Source organism: Palaemon carinicauda, chromosome 20 (assembly GCF_036898095.1).
Source record: "Palaemon carinicauda isolate YSFRI2023 chromosome 20, ASM3689809v2, whole genome shotgun sequence".
NCBI lineage: Eukaryota > Metazoa > Arthropoda > Malacostraca > Decapoda > Palaemonidae > Palaemon > Palaemon carinicauda.
Window position 1 is genome coordinate 48,616,974 of NC_090744.1, and position 20,000 is coordinate 48,636,973.

A 20,000-nucleotide genomic window follows, 5' to 3' on the forward strand; every position below is an offset into this window, starting at 1 on the left:
TCAGACAATAAATCTGTTTATTATGATCAGCGTTACTTTATGGACATGAATCCTGTTATAACAATGAATCAATATCAAATAGATTTTAAAAATTTGAGAACAAAACCCTCGGAGGAATATTATGAGTTAAATGGCAGGGGAGGATTTGAAATGAAACGATACGAGAGATTACTAGACTGCATTATCTGGATGAGATCATGGCAAGAAGTAGATGCAAATGTTGTTGACATGCTATTCGCACTCCCCAAGTGAGATTAGTTGACCAAACTTTTAACTGGGCTCCACAACGCAGTAGAAGAGTACGAAGGCACAACCGAACATGGCCTAGGTCTATGAAGTATGAAGTAAGAGACGATGAATATATTTCCTCCTTTACTTCTAGGCAAAGGTCCAACTATATCAATTACGACATTCTCAAAGAGTTCTCCCACTGATGGAATGTTACATTAGGGAGCACTGGGAATTACTTGATTGGGTTTATCAGCAGTTTGGCATTCGCGACAGCTTAATACATATCTCTTCACGTCCCTTTTCAACTCAGGCCAAAAATACGTCATACTTACACACCAGAAAGTTTTATTTAACCCTAAATGTCCTTGATCATCATGTGATAGTTTTAGAATTAATTCGCGAAGCATTCTAGGAATTAATATTGTTCTATAACTTCCTCTTTGCAAATAGACTTGGGACGAACATAATGACACAAAATTCCTACTTTTAAAAGATAGAGACGACTGGTGAGGCCCTTTGTGTCAATAGACATAACAGGAAATGATGATGATGAAAATATATGATGATATATATATATATATTTATTTATATATATATATATATATATATATATATATATATATATATATATATATATATATATATATATATATATATATATATATATATATATATATATATATATATATATATATATATATATATATATATATATATATATAAATTGACAACCATAAGTTTACTCCCAATAATTTACGAATTATTTACTAAGATCATAGGCCAAAAAGGACACATCTACCAAGAGAGCAGGCAGGATTCAGAAGTGGGTATTCAGCAACACACCAGATCCATATAATTAACTAGCCAATGGGAATATCAATAGGGCATAACAAAAAGAAAGCTTTTTCTTCTGTCAAAACATCAGCGTTAATAAAGACCCTTCAAAATCAAGGAATATAAGAATCTCATGTTACAACACTTGAAAATATCTATACAGGAAGTACAGTAATCTCAAAACTTCAATAAAGATAGTGAGGAATTTCCGATAGACAAAGGAGTTACACAGGGTAACCTCACCTCTCCTAAATCAGTCACAGCATGTCCAGAAGGGGTTTTTTGAAAAATTTTAGAAAATAATATTAATGGGAAATACCTTAACAACTTAAGATTTATTTGGAACATAATTTTGTTTAGAGAATCGTGGGAAGATTTAAAAAAAGATAAAAGATTTGAGTAGAGAACGCAGAAATGTGGGACTTGAAATCAATATGGGTAAAAAAAATAAAGATAATGTTCATTAAAACCAGAGAGACTTCAGATAAGAGTTATAGACTATGCTAAGGATATTAGTAATATACGTATTTAGGAGCTAATAAGTGTTTCCTCAGGACACCAGATGAAAATAAGGATAAACATGGAATGGAGAGCATTTGGTAAAGAAAATGAGATTATGAATAGTAAAATACCACTTTCTTTAAAAACAGAAGTAGTTAGTGAGATGCACCTAACAGTATTAACATATGTATAAGAAACTTAGAGTCTTACTAAAGCCTGAGAACTTAGGCTAATCACAACTCAAAGAGCTATGGGGATAATAATGATTGGAATAACACTAGGACACAGTAAAAATCAACGTGAGCCAACTAATATGGAGGAAATTCTAATAACTTGTCCAAAAAAAAGATAGATAATGACAGGACATATAACGAAAATGACAGACAAAATATGTATATCAAGAACAATAGAATGGGTCCCTATACTGTTGATTGCAAAGGAAGCAGAGGAGTGAAGAGAACTATGAAAGTTTATGGACGTGGACTGGCACACAAATGCCATGGACAGACACGAGGGCAAGGACATGTGTGAGGCCTTTGTTGTGCATTGGACTAGTAACAGCTGATGATATATGTATATATATATATATATATATATATATATATATATATATATATATATATATATATATATATATATATATATATATATATATATATATATATATATATATATATATATATATATATATATATATATATATATATATATGAATATATATATATACATATATATATGTATGTATGTATATATATGTATATGTATATATATATATATATATATATATATATATATATATATATATATATATATATATGAATATATAAACATATATATGTATATATATGTACATATGAATATATATATATATATATATATATATATATATATATATATATATATATATATATATATATATATATATATATATATATATATATATATATATATATATATATATATATATATATATATATATATATATATATATATATATATATATATATATATATATATATTTATACATATATATATATATATACATATATATATATATATATATATATATATATATATATATATATATATATATATATATATATATATATATATATATGATTGCAAAACTGGTCTAACATAAGTAGATTATCTTATTCACATACTTCATTCAAGGGATTAAGTGAATGTGTGTAAATTCCATAAGACTGTCATCAATCAATTAGTTATATTTTCATTCAGTTCCGTATATGTAAATTTACTTTATTTTAAAAAATCAAATTTTCATTTCACATAGTTTTGTTAAGAAGTTTTATGTAAACTTGTTAAAAGGTGTGCTGTATGACACATGGTAGGAATTGCATCATGTCCCCACGTGGTTGGAAGCTGCATGAATGTTCTAGAATAGAAATTATTTTTCTTTAATGATATGAGAGGAGTTGGGCAGAGTTAACCGAGAGTGTTGCCTCGTTGGTCGACAAATGGAACTCTTCTCCATAAGGCCAAGTTGGCAATCTGACATTGTGAGAGGACATCTGGACCTTGCTCCCTATGCTACATGGATGATTAACAAGAAGTGCCCAGAGTGAATTGAGTTGATACATAAACGGGACTAGCAATACATAGGAACCAGAGACCTAGCCTATCCTTCTGAAACAGCCAACGTCTACTAGTCCTCTCTCCAGCATCTATCCAGCACTATGAATTTCCTCTCCAACTACCTAATATTTCCTTTAAAACATGAATAGTGATTTCTCTCCAATATATACCTCATATAGTGTTGTTCAAACATTGGTGATATTATTTTGTGTTTAATTTAAAAGTGAATTGTGTTAATTTGGGTATATTTTATTTGGGATATTTTTTGTGTCTAGCCCTGTGAGATTTGGTTATAAATTGAAGTGTAGTTATTTTCACTTAAGCATCCTGTAACCTTGTCTGAGCCCAAAAGAAACAAATAAGAATATATAAGTGTAATTACTGTTTATTTACTATAGTGTTAAAGTGTCAACGTTTTTCATTAACTGTCATTATTAAACATTTTCATAAATAAATTTATAGTGAAGTAAGTGTTTGTATAATTCTTAGAGGCTCAATTTCATCTTAATTCTAATATTTATCTCAGATTTAGATTTTGAGTGATTTATTTTTGGTATAATTTTTTAATTGCTATTTTTATAGAGTATTTATATTTCTTTTAAGTATGTATTATTACCATCACCATTAATCATTTCACTACTTGCTCGTATCCCCTGACGAAGAACCAAAATAACAGGTTGATTAAAGAATAATTCCCATTAAAGTAAAGTAATACCCCAGTTTTTGTTTTAAATGTAACATAACGAGGCCTTTAGATGTTGAGTGTTCATATATATTACGATCTGAGAGTTGTGTATTATTATCAGAGCTCGGAGGTATTATCTTGTGTATCAGGAAAGGAAATATGGAGCTGGTGAGTCTGGGAGCTCTGGAATTTACGTAATTCACTAGTCGTAATATATATATATATATATATATATATATATATATATATATATATATATATATATGTATGTATAAATATACATGTATATAATATATATATACAGTATATATATATATATATATATATATATATATATATACATATATATATATATATATATATATATATATATATATATATATATATATATATATATATACACAGTAAATATGTATATATATATGTATATATATACATAAATATATATATATGTATATATATACATATTTATATGTATATATATATATGTATATATATATATATATATATATATATATATATATATATATATATATATATATATATATATATATATATATACAGTAAATATGTATATATATATATATATATATATATATATATATATATATATATATATATATATATATCTATATGTATATATATATATATATATATATGTTCATATCTATTATGCATATATATATATATATATATATATATATATATATATATATATATATATATGTACTGTATATATATATATATATATATATATATATATATGTTCATATCTATTATGCATATATATATATATATATATATATATATATATATTTACTATATATATATATATATATATATATATATATATATATATATATATATATATATATATATATATATATATATATATATATATATATATATATATATATATATATATATATATATATATATATATATATATATATATATATATATATATATATATATATATATATATTATGTGTATATGTAGTTATATATGCACACCCACAAACACACACAGGAGACCTGACTGATTGCAATAATTACAGAGGCATAACACTTACGTCATTGTCAGTGTTATGAAAATATATACTATGCTTATCCTTAAGAGACTGGAGAGAAAGACTGATGAAAAGCTGAGAGATGAACAAGCCAGATTTAGAAAAGGTAAAAGTTACACTGACCAATTTTTCATTTTGGGACATGTTGTACAACAATGCGTAGAATATAGAAATCCACTTTTGATGGTAATTGATGACTATGAAAAAGCCTTTGATAGATTGCACCAGCTAATTTTGTAGAGAATCCTGCGTTGTTATGGAATTCTTCTTAATTATGTAAATTTGATTAAGTCTGTTCATGAGCATAGAAAGTGTAAAGTTAATGTTAATGGAGTCTTATCAAGTGAGTTTCCTGTGAACAGGGAATATGTTGTCACCTATAATGTTTAGCCTCCTCTTGGACTTTGTATCAGAAGTTAGTTGCAACTCAAAGAGCAATGGAAAATATAAGGATGGGAATAACACGAAATCATGAAAAAAAAGAGCAACATACTGTAAATACGACAGTAAACTATAGTAGAGGATATTCTAACTGAATGTAAGAAAGAGAAATGGACATGGGCATGACATATAATGCGAATGACAGATAGTAGTTGGACATTAAGAATAAAAGATTGGGTCCCTAGAAATTATAAAATGATTATGGGAAGGAAGAAACGCGATGGAGTGATAAACTAAGAAAGTTACGGATTTGGTCTGGCACAGAAAGACCATACGAAGACACAATTGGATGGACTTGCCCGAGGATTTTGTTTCGCAGTGAACTAGTAACGGCTGATGACTATATATGTATGTATATAAGCAGTATGGAATAATAGACCCTTTCCTACTAACATAGTGTTATTTATATGACAAATTTCGAAGCCAAAGAGCAATAAACTCTGGATATAAAATATTTATCGAGATATTCTTGATATATATATATATATATATATATATATATATATATATATATATATATATATATATATATATATATATATATATATGTGTGTGTATGTATATGTGTGTGTGCATATATATATATATATATATATATATATATATATATATATATATATATATATATATATACATATATATACATATATATATATATATATATATATATATATATATATATATATATATATATGTATATATATATATATATATATATATATATATATATATATATATATATATATATATATATATATATATATATATATATATATATACATGTATGTGTGGGTGTGTGGGTGTGTGTGTGCGTACGTGCCTGTGTATGACCAGTATATCTCAAGAAACCTGATACTACTAACAAAGGATGAAGATCAGTTCTCTAAATTTATCGGTGATAGTTACCTTGAATATTATTTAGTGAAACACTTCCTATAGTCATGGAAACGGAGTTAGTCCAGAAAGCAACATGTCTTTTGCAACGAAGAGTCTTTTGAAGCAAGAATTATTTTTTTTCTTATACTATAGTATTTTTAAAAATCTTTTATATACTTTAGTCATTAAAGTTAGGATGAGACATATGATTTCCTGGTCTTCATTACAGTAGTTGCATGGTTGTTTATTCTTAACGTAGATGGATCCCAAAACAGTATTGATTATAGTAGAGGAAAGGTTGGGTTAGGTGATTTCAGGTTTTATTCTATATATTTGTTTTTACTGGATACGAGTCCAAACTTTTAATCTTGACAGAAAAAGACAGAAATTTAAGGAATCGTAACTTAAAGATTTTATTTTTCATTATGGAATATTTTTGACTAAACCCCTTCAGCCCTCCGTTCAGAATTATTGTAGCTGAGTATAAGATAACCTTCAATATAATGGAGATGCAAATAACAAGTATTACAGATCTAAGTCACAAATGTGCATAAAGCTATCTTGCATTGATAAGATCCTTTCGCTAGAAAGGAACAAGGATCATAGATCGCAGTTCCATGGTTAATTGGACGTTCGATTTGACCGAGACCAATCGTATACGAGCCATGCATTCATGTACTCCGATATGTAGGACTACAACGGAATTTGTGGATGGGATTTATGGGCTGGATATTCAGTTTATAGCCACCATTAGGCTTAGTTAGAATGAGGATACTAATGTCAAATCCTGAATTCCTCTCTTCGTCTTTGCTGAAGCATCACAATAAAAAGGAACTCCAGCGGTGAGGAGAAATCTTCCATTATTATTATTATTATTATTATTATTATTATTATTATTATTATTATTATTATTATTATTATTAATTTTAGTATCATTATTATTAATTTTAGTATCATTATTATTTAAATATATTGATATATTAATGAACATGTTGATTAAGAATAAGTTCGGTATTAACACTGACGTGATATATAGTATTTCTTGTTCAGAATGTATTTTCTTATATGTTTAACAATTATCTAAAGCATATGTCTGAGTTAAACAGTATAAAATGACTGTTCCCAGGGTTTTTTTCCTATAATGATTTGGCTGTCAACTTGCTTTGATGAAATTAGATGGATTCAAACATTATGGAATTATTTTTAATCTCTTATACCTAAAGCAACAGTTTAAATGTAAGCCATGGTCGGATTTCCAGTAAACCTGTATTATTCCCTTTTCATAAATCTATCTTAACTGGAATCATCAAGAAACTGACTGGACTGGACATAGATTATTACGAAACCTTAGCTAAATGGTGACTTTATATATATATATATATATATATATATATATATATATATATATATATATATATATATATATATATATATATATATATACAGTATATCTATATATATATATATATATATATATATATATATATATATATATATATATATATATATATATATATATATATATATATGTGTGTGTGTATATGTATGTATGTATGTATATATATATACACACATACATATATATATATATATATATATATATATATATATATATATATATATATATACAAGAGAGAGAGAGAGAGAGAGAGAGAGAGAGAGAGAGAGAGAGAGAGAGAGAGAGAGAGAGAGAGAGAGATGTATTTATGGGTAAAATCCACAGGAAACAGGAAAGGAAAAGACCAGGTACCAAGCGCTTTCGTGTATTACGTACACTTCTTCAGGGTACTAAGTGGCTCTATTTACATAATTCCATGTACTGGTTGTGACAAGAAATATGTGGGTCAAACCGGGAAATTGCTTAACAACCGAATTAAACAACATCGATATGCAGTTAGGACAGGACAAATGTCTAGTGCCTTGTTTGTCCACATGAACGATTTTAACCACTGTATTGACTGGGAAAACTCCTCAGAGGTTTTATTTTGTAAAAATCTTGTTAAAAGAAATATTATTGAATCTGCTTTTATTAAATATTTTAATAATCAAATTTTAAATCTCAGTTCTGGTCTTTTTAAACTAGACACTCATCTTGTTAATGAAATTGTAAGGAAGTACAAATGTGAACATTTAGTTTAACGATTGTTATATTATTAGTATTTTATTATAAACTACAATTGTTTATTCATTTTTAACGACTGTTAGTTATTTTAGCATATTGATGATGCTTTGCTTGTTTGTGGCTTTTATTTCAGTTTTGGTAGGTTTCTTTATTGTATGATTTTATTTTCTATTTCACTTTGTACCCTGAAGAAGTGTACGTAATACACGAAAGCGCTTGGTACCTGGTCTTTTCCTTTCCTGCTTCCTGTGGATTTTACCCTTTAATATATGTCACGTGTAGTTTTGTGACTGATAAGTAATGTCTATATATATATATATATATATATATATATATATATATATATATATATATATATATATATATATATATATATATGTATATATGTATATATGTATATATGTATATATATATATATATATATATATATATATATATATATATATATATATATATATATATATATATATATATATATATATACACACAGTATATTCAATCATAATAATCATCATCATTTATCATCATCTCCTCCTACGCCTACTGACGCAAAGGCCATAGTTAGTTTTCGCCAGTCGTCTCTATCTTGAGTTTTAACTCAATACTTCTCCATTTGTCATCTCGTACTTTACAAGTCAGAGTCCTCAGCCATGTAGGTCCTAGTCTTCTAACTCCTCTAGTGCCCTGTGGTGTCCAGTTGAAAGTTTGTGGAAGTAATCTCACTTGGGGAATGAGAAGAGCACGACCAAACCATGTCCGTGTTCTCATCCACACATCCCACTTGAGTAACTTCTCCTATAATTTCATTCCTAATCCCATCTCGCCATGTAACTCCCAAATATTCGTCTCAGAGCTTTGTTCGAAAATCTACAAAATCTATTGAATATTGTTTCATTATCATACCATGACTCTTGTCCATACAGTAACGCTGATCTCGTGTAACTGATATATAACCTGGTTCATATGAGTAATTTCAGGCGATTTGATTTCCAAATTTTATTCAACCTAGTCAGTGTCTGATTTGCTCTTCTCAATCTTTTATTAAACTCTAGTTCTAAAGACACCGTATTAGAGATCATAAATCCTAAATATTCAATGGATTGTACCTCATTATCGCTTCCTCCTTCTAATGATATTTCATCTTTTATTTCATGTTCCGGTCTCATCCTCTCTTTTTTTCCTTCTATTTATCTTGACCCTAACATCCTGTGATATTTCATGTATTTTGGTAAGTAAGCATTGCAAATCCTTTGGTGTTCTGCTAATAAAGGCAGCATCATTAGCATACCCTAGGTCAGCTAATTTATTATTACCAATCCAGTCTAATTTATCTTAATCATCCACAACTGATCTATGCATTACAAATTCAATTTGCGGAATAAGCAACATAGGTGACAACACGTCCCATTGGAGTACTACACTGTTCACTGTAAATTTATTTGATAGGACTCCACTAACATTAACTTCGTACTTGCTATACTCATGAACAGACGTAATCAAATATACACATGTACGAGTAACTCCATATTAACGCAGGACTCTCTACAAAATTGGCCAGTGCATACTATCAAAGGCTTTCAAATAGTCCACGAATGCCATCAACAGTGGATTCCTACATTCTACAAATTATTGTACATCATGTCTTAGGAGGAAAATTTGGTCAGTACAACTACCTTTTCTAAATCCCATTTGTTCATCTCTGAGCTTTTCATCAATCTTACTCTCTATCCTCTTTAAAATAACCATACCATATATTTTAATGACAACTGACGGAGGTGTGAAGCCTCTGTACTTATTGCATTTAGTCAAATCTCCTTTTTCTTGCCATTTTCACTAACACTCCTATCTCCCATTCATCAGGTTTTGCCTCCTCACGCCAAATTCTACAAACTAGTCTTATAAGTGTTTTGGGAGTCACATCATTTTCGGCCAATATCACCTCAGTAATTATTCCATTGTATCTAGGGGCTTTCCATCTCTTGAGTTTTATAAGAATAGCTTCGATTTCAAACACAAGAAACTCATTCAGGGGTACATCAAGGTCTCCCTGGGCTTCACGTATATCAATTAGATTATTCCCATCATATCTCCTCTTCATTACTTCACTAAACTGTTCCATCCAACTTTGCATTTCTTCGTCCTCGTTTGTTATAACATATCTATCTCTCTTATGCCTCTTCTTCTTTGTCCCCATGGAGATTTCATTAATGATTTTATGAGCAATTCTTATACCATATCTACTCCCTGAATTCATAGCTTTTTCAGTCATATCTGCTCTACTGTCTAAATATTCTCTGCAGTCATTCTTGCCTTTTCTTTTTATTTCACTATCATTACTGGAATACGTAGTATGATCTAACTTGAAATTTTCATTACTTCCCCGAAAACTTTCAACAATTAATTTCTGTGTTTGTCTTCTTTTTTTATATTATCCCTAGTATCTTTTGATATTCATGTTTTTTTTCCTTGTATATACGTTTCCCAAAACATGTCCCAACTGACTGATATATGTTCTTAATATCACACCATTCTTCGTTAATTGTCTGCTCTTTTTTCAAAGTCTTCAAAACTTCAAATCGATTCCTACATACAATTGCACATGTTTCTCTATGCTCATCTTCTAGAAGCTTAGTTGTATCAAACCTAGGGGTTCTATCTACATTTCTGTTGGGTGCTTTTAGTTTTTATTTTAGTGTGGAAATAATGAGCTGATGATCACTACCAAAACCTGCACCTCTAGAGCTTCTCACATTTCTCAGAGTCCTCCTTTCTCTTTATTAATATCGATGTCATCTATTTATTTATTGTATGTGTCACATTGTGAAGTATATATATAACGGATTTTGAGCGAAACGAAAAATCTATTTTTGGGTGAGGTAGCCATGTCGTCCTGATGGAAGTTCCTAATAGGTAGCTTTCTAGGGTATATTTGACTACAGTGATATTCCCAAAGAATTTTACCTTAAGGTATCCAGAATTCTAACTCCTGGAGCGAATATCCCTAAATAATCTCACAGGGATATCGCATAATATCAGAGGACGTATTCTTGACACCTCACATAGCTATCTTCACCCCGAACAGTATTAATGCTTCCAGGGGTTACAGTGACAAGAATCTGAAACAAGAATGAAAAGAGAGCCGCTCATAAGGCATCTCTCCTATTCTGTTTCCAGTGTGTATCTGATGGAGGCGGTAGCGCCCTCTTTATTGCTTGTAGCGATATACGAGGTACTACAGATACTCGACTATAGGGAGGGGTCAATAAGCCCTTTTACAATAAAAGGAAGGGTGGGTCCATCAGCACGACATGGCTACCTCACCCAAAAATAGATTTTTCGCTTCGCTCAAAATCCGTTTTTTGGGCTCAGGCCATGTCGTCCTCATGGAAGTTTACCAGACCATTACTGTATCTGTGGATTCTCAATCGGTGCCGTACTCTCAAGAAAGTATTTTCCTGGTCCGTCTAGACCTAGAGACCTATGATGTTACCGTCATACATCATTCCATCTAAGCATGAACTATGTTAGTGCCATCTGACGCCTAGAGGGAAGAGTCGTACCAGACTCTGGAAAAAGTCTCGAGGAGTAAATAATAACTATGGATGACAAAATGACAAGCTTGTATAGTGGTCTCGCCCTATACAATATAAAGCCAAGTTTGTATAAGAGTCACCAATGTCAGTATGAATTTGTGACACCTTCCCCAATGTGACTACTCTTATTAACTATTGGATAATGGTTGTATCCGCATAGGAACAATTTTTGGCTCTTTGCCACTATCCCGTTAGGGTACCACGTCAACCCTTCCAAGGAAGGGTTAGAGTGAGTGGAATTTTGCTTGAATCAGGGAACAGTCTTGAAAGATATTCCATGATAAAAATATCCATATTTTAATCTTAATGATCAGTACATTTCTAATAAAATGAGTGTGGGCGAATAAGACGCAGGGTTCACTATGAACTCGTTGATTAAAATTTGATAAACGGACATATCAGATCAACATTTATAAAATTTATAAAATGTGGATGATATGTGTTAAAGCATAAAGAAAAACAGTCAACAGAAAATACTGTTTCGTCTACTAGGAAACAGATTTGCCACTTCAATTGAATTATTAATAATTATGATATAGTCTGTATACTGTTTATTTACACTAGCGTAAAAACGCTTGGCACAAGTGTCCGTATTATGCTATAGTTAATCGACGTCAATGGAACAGTTCGTAAGGACACTTTCGTGGCCTATCGCTCAGCGTGTAGTAACATACAGTGACTACACACGCACCCTCTTAATTAATCGTCCTTAATTAATTACACTGTTCCTCGCAGATTTAAAACAGAAGGTTAAAGAATTCTACCTGCTGCTACCACAGATCTCATAAGTTGCTCCACTTGCTTCGCATAGTGCATAAAGAACACCTTGGATGACTACCAGCCGGTTTACAAACAAGGATGTTCAAAGTCCATATAATTAAAGAAATTTTATGGAGGAGGCAACTTCCCTCGGATCATGACTAACTGGTGTACTGTCTGGATCCGTTCTGCAAATAACACGGGTGATTTTCGCCCTTAGTTATAGATAACTTTGAACCCAGGGTTTCTCTTCTGAACAGCTGTTCTCCCATAAAGTCTGAAGTTCTATGAAGATAGACCTTTAGGCACTCCACTGGACATAGAGATGCATCTTCCTTCAGAGGGCAGATTCTCTAGGGACCCCACCTGTTGGTGGGTAGCTTGTTCCTGGTAAGAAACGTTGGGTCTGGAAATAGATTCAGTTCTCCCTCCAAGAACTGGACGTGGCCTTCCTCTCTAGAGAGAGCCACTATTTCACTAAATCTGGCCCCCAAAGCGAGAACAAACAGAAATATGACTTAAATTCAAAACCTTCTAAGCGCATTCCTCATTGTTCATTATTTATACACAATGAAGGATCATATCTAATGACCATGCAAAGGGTCTTTGGAGGCGCTGAAGGGCTAAGCCCAGCATGGGCTTTTGTAATTCATTAAGAACGTCATTAGAAAGGTCGACCTGTAAGGCATATGGTATCTGACTTGTCAAGGCAGGCTTGAACAATAGAATTGTGTTGGCTGCTAAACCTTGCTCACGAAGGTGAATGAAGAATGATAAATAGGAATCTGTCGAAATTTCTTTTGGTTTCTTCGTCTTAACAAAGGATACCTATTTCTTCCCTGAAGCCTCATAATGTCTTCTGGTTTCCTCCAAAAGTCTAAACTGATTTTCAACACGGAATCTTTTTCTCGTCGCTAAGGAGAGAAAATCATGAGATGTAGGTTCCGTGTTTTCTGTGATGGAACAGAGACAGTCGACTTCTGTACTCGCTGAGACGGATAGATCCGGTAGCCGTACAAATTTTAGTTGTAGTTCCAATGCCAAAGGGAACCACACGCTATTTGGCCACTTGTGGGCCACTATTGCTGCTTTCCCTTTGAAGGATCTCAGCTTATCGAGAACCTTTAAAAGGAGGTTGTGCGGAGGAACAGATAAATACTGGACCATCTGTTCCAGTCTAGGGACATAGTGTCCACTGCCTCCGCTAGCGGATCCTCTATGGGGACACGTAACAATCTATTTTCTTGTTGTTTTTCGTCGCGAAGAGGTCTATCTGCAGCTCCGGGACTTGGCTCGAGATGAAGGAGAACGATCCTGCGTCAAGGGACCATTCTGACTCTATAGGTGTAAACCTGGATAGAGCGTCCACTGTCACATTGCGGAACCCTTGAATGTGAACTGCTGAAAGGTGCCATTTCTTCCATTCCGCCAAACGGAATGTGGCCAACATCACTGGGTTGATTTGAGGTGACCTCGACCCTTGTCGATTCAGGCATCTCACTACCACCTCGCTGTCTAGAACCAGTCTTATGTAGGTCGAGTGGCGAGGTGATACTTTCTTTAGTGTCAGAAAAACTGCCATGGCTTCTAGAAAGTTAATGTGAAAGGACTTGAAAAGATTGGACCAAGCTCCTTGGTCTCTCTTCTGATGAGAGTGACCTCCCCAGCCTCCCTTTGAGGCGTCTATGTGAATAGTTACTGACGGGGGAGGAGGCTGAAGAAGTATTGAACTCTTCAACTGCTTGGCATTGGACCACGGCTTGAGAAGCGTTCGCAGTCGAGTCGGTAGAGGTCTTATTAGATCTCTTCGTGCGTTTGATGCGTATTTTCTCGAGACTTCTGTTGCATCCTTTAGCTGTGCTCTTAGCACTGGGTCTGTTATCGAAGCAAACTGTAGAGAGCCCAGCACTCTCTCCTGTTCGCGTCTTGATATCCGTTTGGATTTCAATAGTCTCTTGACAGATCCTGCTATTTCTTTCCCAGGAATGGAAAATCGATGTGACTCCAAATTCCAGTGGATTCCCAACCACTGAAATTTTTGAGCTGGAGAAGGTCGAGACCTTTTGATGTTGATCTTGAATCCCAGATGTTCCAGGAACTAGATCACTATCTTAGAAGCTTGCATGCATTCTCTCCTGAATGCTGCCCACACCAGCCAGTCGTCCAAGTAGGCTACTACTTGGACCCCCTTTAGGCGTAATTGATGGACGGCTGCGTTCGCGAGCTTCGTGAAAATCCTTGGGGCTATGTTTAGCGTAAAGTTATCAACGTAACTTGAACCCTAGGTAGGAGGAGAAGTGACGATTAATGAGAATGTGCCAATAAGCGTCAGACAAGTCTATAGAAACAGCATATGCCCTTTCGGGCAGTAGGGTCCTTATGTGTTGAGTGAGGATTCTGAACTTGTAGATCACTATGAACTTATTGATTGGCGACAAGTCTAAAATGACTATGAGTTTTTCTGAGTCCTTCTTTGGAACACAAAACAGCCTTCCTTGGAATTTGATGGACTTAACTTTCCTGATTACTCTTTTGTCTAAGAGCTCTCGGACATATTCTTCCAGAACGGGGGTTGAGTGTTGGAAGAATTGAGGAAATTGAGGTGGAGTACTGCTCCAGCTCCAACCTAGTCCATTCTTTATTAGGCTGACGGGCCCAGGGATGGAAGGTCCAGCGATCTCTAAATAGCTGTAGTCTCCCACCTACTGGAAGTATCTCACCTCTGCTGTTGTGGACCTGAGGCCTTGCCTCTTTGACCGCATCCTCCCCTGGATCCCCTTCCTCTTGAAGGGCGTCTAAGAGAACCTCTGGCTGTTCCTCTAGCTTTCGCACGAAAGGAAGAAATCTGCCTTTCGAAAGCTGGGTTAAAAACTGGCGACTGTGTCGCCACTTGTTGAGGTACCAGCAGGTACGTGGTTGGAGGTTGTGCCATTATCTGAGGCACCGCAGTCACAGGTAGTTGTTGTTGTTGCTGTCGGTAGGGTTTAGCCGGCCGAGAGGATGGCCTAGGCCTTTTTGTCTTCTTCTTGGGTTGGAGACCCTCATCTGGAGAAGACTTTCTCTTAAAATCTAAGCGGCACTTTATGAAAAGGTTTCTATTCCCTGTGGCGGCCTTGTCTACTAGCTCTTTAACCACTTCATTGGAAAAGAGGTCTTTACCCCAAATACGAGAGGAGATCAGTTTCCTCGGTTTGTGCCTCACCACAGCCGAGGCGAACACGAACTCTCTACAGGCTCTCCTAGCTTTAATAAAGCTATAGAGATCCTTCGTAACTGTGGCCAGATAGGTTTTGGCCACAACTATGAACATGTCCTGGTTCTTGGGGTCACTTACCATCGTTTCTAGTGTCGTTTGCAATGACATCGATGCCGCAAGTCTTTCCTTTGTCTCTTGCTCTCTACGCAAGAGAACCTCCGACAGTTTTGGAAGTGCCCCACCGAACTGGCGTTCAGCAATATCAGTTTCCAGCTTCCCGACTGAGAAGATAAGGTGTACGTCCTTCCAGTCCTCTTGGCCCAAGGGCAAGGTCAGAGATAACGGCTTGCACTCCTCCAAGGAGGGGCATTGTTTCCCTGACTCCACTGCCTTTAAGGCTGCCTTATATCCCTTTTCCAAGAAGGGAAAGGCTCTGGTAGGAGAGGCCACAAAGGAGGGAAGCTTGTTACTCAATGCAGGCACCTTTGAGTTAGTGAAGCCCCTCTCTTTCATCGAGCTCGCTAGTAACGTCTGAGCTTTACTATGGTAAAAAACTATGACCTCCTTCGGCTCCGTCTCCTCCTTTGAGGCTTGCTCCTTCCTAAGACGGACATAGCAGTCCGGATAAGAATCTTTGTTGGGCCAAAATTCCACTTCTAGGGGAATAGCTCCCAACTTTTCTGAGATCACGATCTTCCCAGTTGTCATTGGCATGTGTTCGGCATACCTCCAAGGATTGGTATCCGAGCACAAACGAAGATCCTTCACGCTGAGCCGCTTCTGGGGCCCACGTGATGCTGCAAGTCTACGTATTTCCAGTTTCATTACAGCTTCCTTCTCATCATTCTTCCTTTGAATTTGTTGGATCATCTCAACAATAGAAGAAAGAGTCCTTCCCAGTTCATCTGGGATAGCAGACGATGTAGAAGGAACAGGTTCTGGGTCCGGAACCGATGTAACCGACACTTCGTCGATTTCTTCCTCTTCTACTTGAGGAGCCTGGAACAGCTCCTCCTCCTGACCTTCTATTAGAAGATCCTTCTCAGTAGAATCCGACACCTCCGACATCCTATCGTCCAATTGGATGTCTTGAAGAGCGGCCGAGACTTCAGAATCTACCGTATTCTGGGCAGTTGGTATCTCCACCTGAGGCTGGGGGATGATTGCATCAGCCGATGCTTTAGGGAAAAGGTAGGCCCTCATCTTCTCATTTGGAAGGTAGAGACCTGAGGTGTTTTTCTGAAAAACCCTCACCCAGGATCGTAACGGTTCCCTGGCAGCATCCCTTGACTCCGTCGACTTAGGGTCGTCAAAAGCCTCGGTAATCAGGTTAGAACAAACCTTACAAACTTGAGGGTCCCAATAGCGGAGATCACCTCTGGAGGCTGCGTATGATGCGTGCCTCCTGCAATATTGATGTCCACAGAAGTTTTTACTGCATACATTACAGAACACACTCCTGCACTTCGGTTGGTCCTCCTGTAAAGAGAAGAAAAATCCATGAGTATCAAGTGAAGGCTTTCACTTATATTGAGACATTTAGCTTATATAGAGAAGCTATAAAAGAAAGAAGGAAAGACACATACTTCTATTTCCTGTCCAGTCAATTGCTGAAACCTCCCGAGATATTAAAACTAAGGTTAATTCTATTCTAGAATACCTTATGTAATTTCCTAAACGGAAATTTAAGGTGTAGTTCACACCTTGAGATAAAGTTTTATTATACGGGATAGAAAGAATACAGAAAGGACTTACTTTCTATATATTGTACGGTCTCAACAAAAGGCTGTACAAGATAACATTAAGTATGATGATGAACTTTGGTGTTATCACAAGCTCTGTACAGTATTTTCTGCTAATGCAGTGTGTACTACACTACAAATATAGCAACCACTGTACATCGCATGCTGTTGTGCCGGCTAGCACGCGCCTGCACGTACTGGCCGGCATCTACCCCAGTATAGTTCAAAGATATACTATCTTTAACTAATAGGCGGCAGCCCACTGATTTGCGACTGTGTGCCGGCCGGAAATCATTGCCAGCCGACGGCTGAAAACACTAATACCCGGCTGCCGGCCGCAAATCGTAGTGGCCAGCAGGCAAAGGTAATAATACCCATGCCCGCCGACAGTAGCCAAGAACCAGAGAACCTCCACCTGCCCGGCTGTCGGCTGTTAAGCCGGCAGCCGGGTTAGGGGTGCAACACAAAAGTCAGAGAAACAGTATGGATGTAAGGTTATAAGGCGGCATTGACATACCACCTTCCATCCAGAAAGAGTGAACTTATGGAAGGGGAGAATGTAGCATTCAGGCTTCCAAAGAATCCATAGCCTGGCGGGCTCTACCGGCAGACATGGAAGGGAGTTCACTCTGCAAAGAACAAAGGGTCTCTGCCGGCCGACACGTAATGCCAGCCGGCAGAGAGCTGAGCCGGTCCTCCATCCTAGCCTACACTAGGTACGGAAGTAGGACTGCGGCCAAAAGAAAATAAAAGAAAGAGAGGTGGGGAAGGGATAAGGGTCTTATAGACTTCGTTCTAGCAAGAGACACACTCAGCAGTTAGGAAAGCCCATCCTAACCTAGAGTTGTCTATTATGGAGGAAGATTGGCAATACTTCCTATCCTCCTCCCAACCAGAACAAAGTTAGGTGAAGTTATTTGCTGGACAACAGAGAAAACTCATTCTCCAGCCCGAGAAAAACAACACAGGACAGTCTGCTAGGCCACTAGAGGAAGGAATCATCTCTTACAGAATCCTTCCAACATGGACTAGGAAAGCAATGCTTCCTGTGTCCGCCCCTAACCTAGCAAAGGAAACTCATTTTCTATGCTAGGATGAAGCAGACCACAGACTAGAAACTCTGATGTTCTGCCCTAACCTAAAAAACCAGTCACTCTGGTTATCAGGTCAGGACAGACCGCCTAGAAAAGTTATACCTGAATTATTATACAGATAGAACCACTAGGATTAAGCCGAAGGCTTACAGAGGGAGAGAGGGATTGAACTGAGCCTCCGGAGGAGAAAAGAACAATCGGGGATGTGTGAAAGTATACGACTGTACCTAGATTACTAGACTAGGTAAGGTGAGAATCGATTACCTAACCAAAACTCTCTCGTATACAATCTTTGAAAAAACATTCAACAATATCTTACATGTATAAAATATTTGCCTATAGCTTCAATAATATAACACTCGGAAAAAACTTATATCATGCATGAAAGTACTAGGGCCAGACGCCTAGGCTACTAAGCCTCTCGAAGGGCAAGATCGGTACCTCGACCCTTGTCGAAATCACCGAACAAAAACTGACGGTATAATATAAGCATTGCTAGAGGAGCTAAATAGCTAGATTATTAAAGCATAACAAACCGGGAACATCGCTCTAGCTAACTAAATGACCCATAAATAGCGAGCGATAGCATCCAGGATGCCTCCGGTAGGCAACAGCTCTTGTTTAAGTTAATATCACTTTAGATTTAATTCAAAATCACAAGAGCTTACATTTATACATAGTAAAGATAATACTCAACTTTCCAGAGGCAAAAGAGGCCGGAGAAGTCATCAAAATGTTGAATAAAATCCAAAATAACGAGAGACCACAAGGGAAAACACCGAGTAGTAGAGCTACACGAAAAGGAATAAAGAGGGCGCTACCGCCTTCATTAGATACACGCTGGAAACGGAATAGGAGAGATGCCTTATAAGCGGCTCTCTTTTCATTCTCGTTTCAGATTCTTGTCACTGTAACCCCTCGAAACGTTAATACTGTTCTGGGTGAAGATAGCTATGTGACGTTTCAAGAATACGTCCTCTGATATTATGCGATATCCTTGTAAGATTATTTGGGGATATTTGCTCCAGGAGTTAGAATTCTGGATATCTTAAGGTAAAATTCGCTGGGAATATCACTGTAGTCAAATATACCCTAGAAAGCTACCTATTAGGAACTTCCATCAGGACGACATGGCCTGAGCCCAAATATATATATATATATATATATATATATATATATATATATATATATATATATATATATATATATATATATATATATTATATATATATACTATATATATATATATATATATATATA

At 35.0% G+C, this 20,000-nt stretch overlaps 1 protein-coding gene across 1 annotated transcript in view; it reads right to left on the reverse strand.

Moving 5' to 3' along the window:
* Nucleotides 1–20,000, reverse strand: part of LOC137659772 (protein FAM200C-like) — a 34,517-nt gene that overhangs the window by 10,883 nt on the left and 3,634 nt on the right. Inside the window, exons 2-3 of the mRNA XM_068394574.1 lie at nt 17,246–17,309; nt 10,182–10,692 (exon numbers count right to left, since the gene is read on the reverse strand). Of these exons, the coding sequence (XP_068250675.1) occupies nt 10,182–10,692; nt 17,246–17,309 (575 nt within the window). The remainder of the gene's footprint in view (nt 1–10,181; nt 10,693–17,245; nt 17,310–20,000) is intronic.